The following is a 13,025-nucleotide window of genomic DNA, read 5'->3' as shown; positions in this document are numbered from 1 at the left end:
TTAATATTTGGTATCGCAGCCTTTGGACAAAATAACTGCACTCAAGCGCTTCCTATAGCCACGAATGAGCTTCCTCCACCTCTCAACTGACAGTTTGGCCCACTCTTATTGTGCAAACTGCTCCAGTTCTCCCAGATTTGAAGGGTGCCTTCTCCCAACTGCTGTTTTCAGATCTCCCCACAGGTGTTTAATGGGATTTAGATCTGGACTCATTGCTGGTCACTTTTCCAGCGTTTTGTCTTGAACCATTCCTGGGTGCTTTTTAAAGTGTGTTTGGGGTCATTGTCCTGCTGCAAGACCCATGACCTTCGACGGAGAGTCAGCTCTCTGACACTGGGTTGAACATTGTGCTAAAAAATACCTTGGTAATCTCCTGATTTCATGATGCCATGCACACATTCAAGGCACCCAGTGCCAGAGGGAGGACAGCAACCCTAAAACATCACTGAACCTCCTCCATGTTTGACTGTAGGGAAGGTGTTCTTTTCTTTGAAAGCTTCATTATGTTCTCTGTAAACATAGAGCTGATGTGCTTTACCAAAAAGCTCTAATTTGGTCTCATCTGTCCACAGGATATTCTCCCAGAACGATACTGACTTTCTCAGGTGTGTTTTGGAAAACTCCAGTCCGGCTTTCTTATTCTCCCTCTCTCAGCAGTGGGGCCCTCCTGGGTCTCCTACCCTTTCATTGAGTTGGCGAAGGATGGTGCGAGTTGAAACTGTCATACCTTGTGTCTGAAGGTCAGCTTGAATCTGTTTGGTAGTTGATCGAGGTGCTTTCTCCACCATTCAAACAATCCTTCGCTGCAACATTCGATCAAGTTTTCTCTTGCGGCCATTTCCAGGGAGGACTGCTACAGTGCCATGGGCCTTAAACTTCCTGACAACACAACACAACAACAACAACATGCATTTTAAGGCCATTTTCCCTGCTAGAGCGGGGGTTAGCCTTGCGGTCCCCATAACAATCTTCTCCATTTTGCCCTATTTTCTGCATCTCTCCTTGTTAACCCCCTTGCCCGCATTTCTTCTTCCACCATCTTTAGCCAAGTCTTTCTCTGTCTTCCCCGTCCTCTACTTCCTTCTACATTCATTTCCATCACTCTTCTCAACCAGTCACTTTCATCCTTCCTCAACACATGACCAAACCATCTCAACCTGTTCCTCTTCACAGCATCAATCACAGGCTCTATTCCCATCATCTTTCGCAATTCATCATTTTTCTTCCTCTCTCTCAACGATACTCTGCACATCCACCGAACCATTCGCATTTCCACCCTTTCCAGCCTTCGTTGCTGCTCTACATTCATGACCCATGTCTCGCTCTCGTAAATCATAACACTTCTCACACATGCAGCATACACCTTTCCCTTCAGCTTCAACGACACTCCCCTCCTCATCAGCATGCCACTCAGTTCCCGAAACTTCTTCCATGCACATCTCACTCGAGCAACCGTTGCCGAGTCTGATCCACCTTCTCCATTCAGCATGTCTCCGAGGTAGCAACATGTTTTCACACCTTCCAGCTTCACGCCGTCTCCAAGATCCAACTCAACATTTCCTCCATCTGCAGCTCCCTCTGTGCACACCTTACATTTGAATGTAGCTGCCACACTGGTTAATGACCCTCTCAGACCGCAACATTTTTGATGAACCCACTCAGCGCACATTGTACATTGAATGGAGTTCACTCCGACACCCTTCCTGCACACAGCACATGGCCACTTCCCAGTTCTTTCCACCTCACCACATGCTTTACCACTTGCCATCACCTTCGTCTTTCCTATATTCACCTTCGTCTTTCCTATATTCACCTTCAGACCTTTTGTCTCCAAACATTCCTTCCACTTGTTCATCTTTTCCTTCAGTCCATCCATACTTTCTGCAATCAACACCAGATCATCTGCATACAACAACTCCCACGGTAAACCCTCCTTTACGTTCTGAGCCAGCACCTCCATCACAGCTACAAATAGTAGTGGACTTAGTACCGACCCCTGATGCACTCCCACCTTCACCTCAAACTCACCACTGTTCCCGTCCTTCGTCCTTACAGCTGTGCGCGCTCTTTTGTACATTGCCATCACTACTCTGATCAACCATTCCTCCACTTCTAACTTCCTCAATGCCCATGTCAATACTTCGCGTGGAACCCTATCGAATGCTTTCTCCAGATCAACAAACCCAAGAAACAACTTCTTCCTCTTCTCCATGTACTTCTCCTGCAACTGCCTCACAATAAAGAGCGCGTCTGTCGTTCCTCTTCCTAGCATAAATCCAAACTGCATTTCGTCGATCTTCACCTTCTTCCTAATCCTCCTCTTCAACACCGTTTCCAATACCTAAAAGCCTCATTCCATGCTCAAATAACTTTATCGCTCAGTACGAGCCACACTCCAGAGGGTCACCTTTCCCCTTGTATAGAGGGACGAGGGTACTCAGGTCCCAATCCACTGGAATGCAGCCTTCTTTCACCACCAGATTACAGATCTCTGTCATTCTCTTCACACCCCAACTTCCTGCTGCCTTCAACATATCTCCCACAACTCCCGTCGGCCCTCCCACTTTTCTACTCTTCATTGCTTTTATCGCTTCCTCAACTTCCTTCCCAGTTATCTTCTCTGCCGGTCCTAAAACTGGGTTACTCTCTATGTTGCCATCCCATTCATTCTCTGTATTCAACAGCATTTCCATATATCTTTTCCATCTTCCTTTAATTCCATCTGGGTACACAACGATTTGTCCCACTTCATCCTTCAAGCAACTCACCCCCATCACATCACACCTCTTTCGCTATCTGCTTTGCAATCTTGAATACCGCTCTCTGATCCTCTTCCGAATCCAAGTGTTCTCCGAACATTTTCCAACATGCCTCCTGCACCTTTGCTACCTCTTTCTTTGCAGCCTTCTTGGCTGCCTTATAACTTTCATGCTCTACTTTTTCTGCTCCCGTACCCCCCGCCTTCTGCCACTCCTTGAACTTCTTCCTCTTCTCGTCAATCCTCTTTCCAACTTCATCATCCCACCACCATGTTTCCGAGTGCCTCGGTGGTCCTTTTGTCCATCCGCATACCTCACCAACGGCTCCCAACAGACTATCTTTCATTGACATCCAACCACGTTCAAGCTCAACCACATCATCCACTACCCTACTCAGCCTCTCTTTTAATGCCTCCCTTACTGTCACCTCTTTCAACCTCCACACCTTCATTCTCGGTTGGTACTTCACCCTCCGAGCTCTCCTCGCACCTTTCACCCTTATGTCGCAGACAACCAAGTGGTGCTGTGAAACAGCCTCCTCCCCCGGGATCACCTTTGTGTCCCGGAGGTGCCCCCTATCTCGCCTACGCACCATCAGGTAGTCAACGGTTGTCGTCGACCCACCTGACGTGTACGTAACAAGCTTCTTATCCCCTTTCTGGCACTGAGTATTACAAATCAACAAATCAGCTCCATCAGAAAACTCCAAAATCCTTTCACCTTCTCCATTTCTCACACCATATGCATAACCCCCATGAACTCCCTCAAAACCATCCATACTCCTTCCCACATGTCCATTTAGGTCTCCTCCTACCACAACAACTTCCTCATCTTTCACGTTTTCCATCAGCTTCTCTATCGCACACCAGAACTTGTCCTTCTCTTCATCGCTCCGACCAACCTGCGGAGCATATCCCGAGATGACGTTCACCAAGAGCTTTCCAATCATCATTTTCACCATCATCAACCTATCACTCACTCTAGTCACACTCACCACACTGTCTACAAACTCGTCAGAAAACAGGACACCAACACCATTCACGCCCTCTGGGCACCCTTGCCACACAAACTTGTATTTCTGTCCCTGCCTACCCTTCACCATTCTCACAACTTCCTGACAACATTGCGTACAATGGACACAGGAACATCAAGGTCTCTGGAGATGGACTTGTATCCTTGAGATTGTCCATGCTTGGCTACAATCCTGTGTCTGGCCTCCTCAGACAATTCTCTGGTTTTCTTTATTTTCTCTATGCTCATTGCGGTACAGACAGTGCCCCAAAACAGCAGAATGACTCCTTTTCTCTATTGAAACTGGTTGAATGATTTATTTTTTTTATTGCAGGCACCTGCAACTCACCATAGGTGAGTTCAATTCCAAAGTAAAGGAGAATCACTTGCTTGAAATCTAATTATTTCTAACAACTTCTAGAAGGTGCCAATAATATTGTCCGGGCCATTTTAGGATTTCTGTGTGGAATAAGCTAAGATTTAGTAATTTTTTCAGCTTTTTTTCTTTTGTTCCACTGCAAACCAAAGAAATACAAATGTGGATACCAAAAGATTTTTTAATTTCAACAATTTTCTGGAAGAAAAGGTGAATTATTTGGTAAAAGTGCAAGGGTGCAAATATTTTTAGCCACGTCTGTTGTACTGAATGAAGAAAGCCCATCTAGACTAATTAAACATGTTTAATTGGTATTTGATCATGTAAGAGCATTGTGCATTGATCATGCATTGATCGAGTGGATAAAATAAGCAAATAAAATCCTCATTGATCCAAGTTTTATAAATGCATCATTTTAATAAAATACCAATGAATAACAAAACTTTTTAAACTTCCATTCTAATGCCATACTTACGGGGGAAAAAGCGATTATTATGGTGTTTTTAGATGGCAGATTGTACCACGGAATACGGGATGCAATTCAAAATTCATCAGATGTCATTACCAGATGTGATGGGTTTTTTTCATTAACAGCTGCAACTTTCCATTTTGCAAATCATAAAAAAAATATATGCGAATCTATCAACTATCGCCAGATTCAACAGAGATGTATAAAAAAATGTAAAAAACAACAACTCACCTTCGGGAAAATTGATGTTGATTTTGACGACGCTAAACTTCGAACGAATTTTTTTCAAATTTCCTGCCATCGCGCAGAATTTTTTTTCCTGACGAAGTTGAAGGGGTGAATATCCTCTACGTAATTGATACTGGCTTCCCCAGATTGTGCAATTATCACAAGCATATGGGGGCTCAAAGCCGAACAATGGTGCTGGCGGTGCCTTCCGAAGCCGGATCATTGAAAAGTGCCGAAGCAGGTGCTTGTAATTTACGTTCTGTCATGTACCCAATAAAAAAAACTGAACACGTGATTGTTGTTGATGCAATTTATTTATGTTACATTATCGGACACAGATGAGGAGTAACCATCAACCCAAGGCCGGATTTCGATTCGGACCTGAACCAAAATCTAATCGGCTTGTTCTTGTCATGTAACCAACTCATCCATTAAATTTTGTCTTTATCCATCCACATCTTTTTGAAATATCATGGATCTTCACTAAAATCGAATCAATACTTCCTTGTCACACACTCTCCTTGTCACACACCCAACCAGTCCACCAACTTTCGTCCGAATCCGTCCATAACTTTTTGAGATATCGTGCAATATATCATTTTTAGCCCTATCTCCCAATGGTGAAGAATCACTTAAAAATTACCTGATCCAGATCCGGATCTTCACCAAAATGGAATTGATTCTTCCTTGTCACACACCCAAACTGTCCACAATGTTTTGTCTGGATCCGTCCTTACCTTATTGAGATATCCTGCTCACAGACAAACAGTGATTAAAGCATAACCTCTGTCCAACTTCGGTGGCGAGGTACGTGGAAACTTGCAATCGTGTGTTCTGCACATCCCTCGTGCCAAAAGGGCACGTGGAATGAACACTGCCACAGTCCTTCAACAACTACATTATCAATTCTACATGTTCTGTTTTCTTATGGTATAGAGTGTGGACCCAAAGATCATGGTTGTGGATGGGGAACAGCTGTTCACCACCACTTTAGATGGTGGTGAATAGCTGTCTTGAAACCCTGGATGGAATGAGATTGAAGAGACTGAGGAAATTGGTTCCACAGGTGGGAAAAATGAACAAAAGAGTGGAGGTGAGCAGTGAGTCTGGATTTTGAGAGTTTCACTAGGAGGGGGTTGCGAGCAGATGATGTGCGTCTTGCAGACATTTGAGAAGGAGGGGAGGGGTGGGTTTGACCATTTTTTCTCAAAAGTGAGAAACTTAAAACATTAACCCCCACCCACCCCATCCTTTTGGGGGGAAATAACAAAGTGCAAACTTTCGTCCGCTCCCGTTTTCTCTGGATGGGTCGGATCCCCGATTGTGCTATTTATTCATGAGGGACAGTACACAGCATCGGGGTGATCAGTTATCAGTCCAATAATAAAGCCCGCCCTTGTTTAAAATTTCCAGAGGTGACTGTGGGGGGGGGGGGGGGGGGGGAACCCTTTTTAGATTCACAGTGCCCGGTTGTATGCAAAATACATTCCATTTCTCCATGAAAACAGACACCTGGATGCGTACCCGATGTTGTATGAGAGTGAGAGAGGCTGCTGGGATTTTCTGTTAAAAAAAAAGAAGACTTGCTTAGGTGGACATGGGACATTTGGGAATCAGCTCAGGTTTGTGGAGAAGGCCTTTGTGTCTCTACAGCTTTACCTTGGTTTTTGGCAAGGAATGAGCGGGGGAAATAAAACGCCACTTGGGGTGGGTTTGACCAATTTTTTTTTTCTGCCCAACATTCCTCAGAAAGCTACCTGTAGAGTCCGCTGCCCCAAGTAGCATTAGGCCGAGTCTCATCCTATTTTGTCTTCTCTCTTTATGCCAAAGGACAATTTAGACACAGTTTTCATACGAAATGACATTGTATGATCAAGACCACAAACCAGCAGCTTGTAATCCCACTGGTCATGTGTTTCAGTCGATAAATTCCCGGTGTCATATGATTTATAGTCCCGGTGTTGTACAGTTTTATGGCATTGATTTACCATCTACAGCACAAGGTAAAGGAACATAATATTGTTGCGGATATGAGGACTGTATTTTTTTTGATTGTGTTGTATTGTGGTAAATTGGTGATGAATATTGCTTGAGTCTGCGCCTCCTGCCTCCGGAGCTGTGTAAAGGTCAAAAGGGCGTCCCATAATTAGTCCACAAGCATACACGTCAGCCAATAATAGAATACCCCTGTTCGATAGTTATATCTTATTCTGTGTTTTAGGGTAAGGCTGTGTCTCCCATTAATTGAAATACTCCATTGCACCAGTGAAAGAGATAGATTCCCTTCATTCCCACTCCCAAAACTTCATTCCCACTCCCAAAACTTCCATTCCCATTGCCAATTACCTCCCTTCCAATTGCCAACTGCATTTTGGGCGGTTTTCCCTTCATCCGCCATTGACCACGAGGCAGGGTCGGAGAAGAAAGGCGTGTCTCCACCTCGTCATAGAGGGGAGGAGTGAGCCAGCCCCACTCGACCAACCATGAGCCAGGGGTTTGGCTAGAGAGGGCGGAGGAAGAGCGATCGGGGAGGTTCGCAAAGGTTGAGGGGCGGGGCCTATATAACCCACGGCAGGGCGTTTCCCGAGGAGATGAGCTTTTACAGAGTCGAGGAGGGAGGAGATCAGAAGACAGGAAGGCCTTGAGTTGGACTAAGCAAGAGAGGAAGTTGTTGGACTGGGTGGGACTAAGAAAGAGAGAGAAAGAGTCCTGAAGCTTGTGAGGGAAGGAGAGAGAACCCGTCACACCAACCCCCCACCAGCCGCGTTGGCTCCACCAAGCGTTCACCTCCACCAAGGCTCCACCAAGCTCCGCGTTGGCTCCACCAAGCGTTCACCTCCACCAAGCTCCGCGTTGGCTCCACCAAGCGTTCACCTCCACCAAGGCTCCACCAAGCTCCGCGTTGGCTCCACCAAGCGTTCACCTCCACCAAAGCTCCACCAAGCTCCGCGTTGGCTCCACCAAGCGTTCACCTCCAGCCATCCACCTCCTGCCATTCCTGTCATTCCCCGCGTGAGTCTGTCTTTTGTTTGTTCTGTCCTGGGTTAATTAAGACTGTAGGTAAGCTAGCGTTGCACTGTGTCACCTGCGTCTTATGTGTTGTAAATAAACGTGACTGCTTTCTTTTTGCTTATGTGTGTAAATAGTAAATAAATTTAGTAGTATTTCCAAACCTTTCTTTGCCTTCGTCTTCCTCTTTGCATTCGTCGTTTTAGTCTTTTCCCTCATTGAGCAGCCGCGGCGCCATCCGGCCAAAGTTTGGGGCAAATCGGGTATTAGTCGGGGAATAACTGTTCGGTCGCGGTTACACCACCGCTCGGTCAAAATAACATCTTTAACCGCGTCCGTAACAATATATATCATATATACATGTTTTCCCGCAGTAGTTGATTTACCCGTGAAGATGCACAAGAATCGTTGGTATCTTTCCTCTATGTTTTGACTTCTACCTGGAGCAAAGTGCTGGCTGCACAATCATGAAGGCTCACCTGGTGTCCAGTTTTCTCTTTTCACCGCTGCAATCCATTTCCTTCTCATTTTTAGATTCCCAGGAAACAGTTAGTACAATACACCCGGGTTTCCAGATTGATATGAGCATCCTACTGGCACACGGCAGACCATTACCGACAAATATTGAGTGGTTGTGCTCAGGTTATCAACAACAAAAGAAAGGTTGGCCTGATCGACAATGTGGCCGTGTAGATAAAGTCAGGTGATCAGATGACATCAAATGAATAAGGTCTAGACGAGTTTTTAAAAGTGGCCATTATAGGGCATTCACATGGATTACAAACACTGTCTGTACCAGATGTTGTGGGTCACATGACCCACTGACGTCATGAGAGGAGATGCGTAATGAATCCTTTTGGTTTTACCTGCAGTTTAAATCATCTGGTGTAAAGCTCGACATTCATGTAGCTTCCATGGAACCTTCCTGGTGCTCACAGACTAGAATGGGTCTGACCGAACGAGCCAAAGCTGAAAAGCCTATCGAAACTATCACTGCAACCAAATGTTGATTTTAAATGATTTTTGTTGTGTTGGTTTGTGGAACATCTAAATTGGACATTGAAGGTGTTTAGAAACTTTTACACAGCAGGAAACAGCAATAGCAAAAGATGAGTAAACATGTCACCTGTGGTTGATAGATTGTCATGTTGTTTTCTCTGTTGTGTCATAATGCCTTGTCCAAGCTCCCTCGGAGCTTGTGACACCAAACGCAGGAAGGAAGTGGATTTGCCACACATTTCAAATACTGTAAATAAGCCTCCCCCGATAGGATAGGCAGAAGCTTATATAGGATAGGGGAGGCTTATAGCTGTTATAGGGTTTGTTTCTCCAATTAGTGCCCCAAATTTTAATGGTACCACAGAGTTTCTTTGACCCTAAAGAGTTTGAAACCACCATTTACAAAATTATTATTTTTATTTTTTATTTTATTTTTATCTTCCTGCACTCCCAATTTCTCAACTGTATCATTTCCAGGCTGTATCCCAACATCTGGCTGTACCAGATGGGATTTTCGGAATGAAATTTTGCATACCTCTTATGGTTAAACTGCCAAAATCTCGGCTCTCTGCTCACCTTCACTCTTTCATTTCCCTTTTTCCCGCCTCTGGAACAAACTCCCCCACTCCCTTCAATCCCACTCCTCCCTCCAGGTCTTTAAAACAGCTGTTCACCACCAGCTCCTATCTTCCCCATCCAAAACCTTGATCTTTTCTACCCCCGCTAATTCACCCCAGATACACTTTTTCGAAATTCCAACTTCTTTCCTGGAAGTCCTTGCAGTGTCCATATGTTTTATGCCTCTCCCACCTCCCCCCAAGCCCTCTTCCTCCCACAGTTCTCTCGATGTCCCTGCTCTCAAATGTTGTGTTTGTATCCTTCCCCCTCTCTCCCCATCTTGTCTACCGCTCCCCTTATTTTGTGTTTTATGTGTCGGTTTGTGTCGGTTTGACTTTTTGTGTGATTAATGTTAGCTCTTTCACGAGGCTCGATCTTGTGTACAGAAAAAGAAAAAAAAAGACGATGTGGGGTTGACTTTTTTTGACCTTTACATAATTTGTAAGGTCTTGACCCAATTATAGACATTTTTATATTTTTCTTTATAAATTAACTGAAGTTTGTCCGATTGGAACGAAATTGCCCTCTCTAGAGAGCAAGAACAAGGTGCATTTATGATGATTTAACATCATACAACTCTAGGTTAAAGGTCAAGGTGTTACACCTCCTCGGAGTACAAAAGCACCATTTAGGTTTTTCTGCCAATTTCCGAGCTGTATCTCAGATCTTGCTGGGACTTTCGGAATGAAATTTTGCATTAATAATGGAATAAAAAGCTTTTTGGGTTGGCCTGATCTTTTTGACCTTGACCTAATTTTAAGGTCATGACCCAATTATGGACATTTTAACATTTTCACCGTAATTCAACTGTCTGATCAGAATGAAGTTGCCTTCGCTAGATAGCCTGGGGTCCTAGAGAAAGACTCATTTACTCTTGATGTACACCATGCCGCTCCGAGTTAAAGGTCAAGGTCAAATGGCAGTCTGAAAAAAAAAACGGAGTTTTTAAATTAACGCATTTAAAATGTATATAAATTTTTTGCCAATGCAGAATCTCAAAGACCACTTGGCCATCAAAGATGTTTTTGCATCATAATTGTGTACCAGCACTGCAGTTGTTCACCTGATATTTTATGTCCTTGACCTACCTTTTTCAGATTGTGACCTCATGAACAAAAAAAACACATTTTTGATCATAACTTGAATAATTTTCCTCCGATTTTCATGATGTTGAGTTTTATGAATAGATTTCAGATGAGAACACGTTGTCCAAATCACAAAACTTCACACCTCGTGGTGGGAAGAACTAATGTGCGGAGTGAACTTTGTTTCATTCAAATATCTTTACCTGTTTTGGAGAAAAAGAAGAGTGAGCATTACTTTTCAACATGCCCTCATATAATCAGCATTGTATGTGTATTCACAATGCTCAGTACATGTAAGGACAATCCCACCCCCACCCGCTCCACCTCCATTTACCCTTACCCTAACTCTACTCATAAATATGTCATTATCCCCACCGTTGCCTAATACATCACCCTTGTCACTTGGTTGCTTCCCAACGACTGCTGAAACCCCTCTCGTACGTGCATTCATTACAGAAAGGAACTTATGATGAAGCCCTGAGCAGTTTTTTCAGGAACGTGGACGCACGGTACGGAGGGGTGTGCATGTGGGTTATTAAGTCCCACGTGGGAGTAAATGTCAAACATTTCAGGGAATATGGGAATTAATTGCCCGTTTTGTACAGGCCTTATGTACAAACGGCAGGGAGATGGTTCCAGTGGTGAAATGGTAGAATCACCAGGCGTGTTTTACAACAGCGTAGATGCTTTCCTGATGAACTGGAACGGCCCGTATATTGCTTCGATTGCGGTGTCAACATGTTTATGGGGGCATGAGGGCTTTGATTATAATGTTTTTCATTGCTGAAGCTCAAAGACAATTCCACGGTTTCCAGCTGGCCGCCCTTCCGAGCCGGTGCTCTGGAAAATAATCCTTAGGGGCTTCACAGATGTTGAAATGAAGGATTTTATTTGCATATTTGGCAGGGGTGACGAGCATTGCGCTGAGGACGTTATTGGAGGAAGAAATTCCAAAATATGCTATTTGAAGGCTCGGGTAAGTAAAATTTATATTATTTTTAGTTCATTTTCTTGCACACCACATCGAGGCTCATGAAGAAGCAGTTTATCAAATTGTTTCTTCAAAGCTGAACTGTAAAATTGATCAATGCCAGTGTTGTAGATTCTAAAGGAATTACAACTTTAAGGTAAGGTCAGGTGTTGACCGAAGTTGAAGGTTACCCAAAGGCTCCTCCTTCACTGGCTTCTGCAGTGGGCCATGCTGCTGCTATCCCCATATTAACTGTTGTTGATCTCTTACCCTCAGCAAACTGGTACTCATGTTGCCGGCCTCAATAGGATGACAGGCTGACTGAGTCGACCTGTCTGGTGTTATTTTGGCATAGCCATGGTTTGAACTCGGTACCCCAAGATCTCAAGCTAACCACCTTAATCGTTGATCTACCACCAGTCATAATACAAATTAATAATATAGAAATACCTGGCTGACATGATGTTGGTGTGAGTCGTCGATTTCGATGAATCTCTTCCCTTCGTTGGCGAGCTCACTAAGCGTTGTGCGATGTCTGTATAGTCCAATGCAGGACCCACAGCATCTACCACAAACATCGCAGGTATAGACTGGTCCTTGCGGAGATGGACATTGGCAGGTTTTCCTTTCTTGCCTCTGCTGTTTCTCGACAGTATGTCTCCCACGTTCAAAGTGGTCCAGGACTTCTGCGGCAAATGTTACGCCAAGCTGACCTGTTTGTGGCCTGATGTTCCCAGGTGACAACTGGAATGGCACAAGACTCGAGTGTAGACTTAAGGACTTCCTTATAACACTTTTCTTTGTCCACCACGTGACCGTTTACCAAATTTAAGTTGTCCATATAAAAGCGCTCATGGGATTCTATGGTGTTCCATACGTGTGAGGTGTCCTGACTAGCGAAGCTGGGCCTGCATCAGGAAATACTCAATTCCTTGGATACGACAACGGTCTAGGATTGAGGTGTTAGTTATTCTGTCTCGCCAGGTGATGCCAATAATCTTGTGAAGGCATCACATATGGAAATTATCAAGACATTTAATATGGCGACGATAAGGTGTCCAGGATTCACCTCTGTATAGGAGTGTCAATAAGACAACGGCACGACAGACACTGATCTTGGTGTCCAGGTGAATGCCATGTTCATGCCAAAGGTGATGCGTCATTCTTCCAATGGACACACATGCTTTACCAAGTCGTGATGTTACTTCATCGTCAATCATTGCATTTTGAGAGAGAACATCTCCAAGGTAGCAGAAATGACCGACAACGTTGAGTGGTGCATCATCGATACGGTATGCGCACCTTCTGGTCTCGGCTAAAGCATAGCCTCGGTCCTCTTGAGGCTAATAAATGACATGATCAACCCCATGTAGAATTGCTGGGTAGATTATTCCAGCAAATATACCTTTGCAAGATTCTCATCAATGAATAATATGTTGGCCATATAAGACAGGTCATAATATTATATAAGGAGCACATTATGCAGGTTTTACTGTAATGC

At 44.3% G+C, this 13,025-nt stretch overlaps 1 protein-coding gene and 1 long non-coding RNA gene across 6 annotated transcripts in view; one reads left to right on the top strand and one right to left on the bottom strand.

Moving 5' to 3' along the window:
* The window catches only part of LOC137422652 (uncharacterized), a 1,758,619-nt gene that overhangs the window by 471,563 nt on the left and 1,274,031 nt on the right, over positions 1-13,025 (bottom strand). The window lies entirely within an intron of this gene.
* TUBE1 (tubulin epsilon 1) overlaps positions 1-13,025 on the top strand; it is a 38,017-nt gene that overhangs the window by 6,136 nt on the left and 18,856 nt on the right. For 3 of the 5 annotated variants that reach the window (XM_068108385.2, XM_068108384.2, XM_078773120.1), the window contains 2 exons: positions 11,011-11,063; positions 11,461-11,530. In XM_068108385.2, coding sequence (XP_067964486.2) covers positions 11,011-11,063; positions 11,461-11,530 — 123 coding nt within the window. The remainder of the gene's footprint in view (positions 1-11,010; positions 11,064-11,460; positions 11,531-13,025) is intronic. The other 2 variants (XM_078773119.1, XM_068108386.2) reach the window with 1 other exon arrangement.

The sequence above is a fragment of the Myxine glutinosa genome, chromosome 2 (assembly GCF_964187855.1).
Source record: "Myxine glutinosa chromosome 2, kmMyxGlut1.1, whole genome shotgun sequence".
Taxonomy (NCBI): Eukaryota; Metazoa; Chordata; class Myxini; order Myxiniformes; family Myxinidae; genus Myxine; species Myxine glutinosa.
Note: the sequence above shows the minus strand (reverse complement) of the source record. Positions and strands in the feature narration are given on the sequence as shown.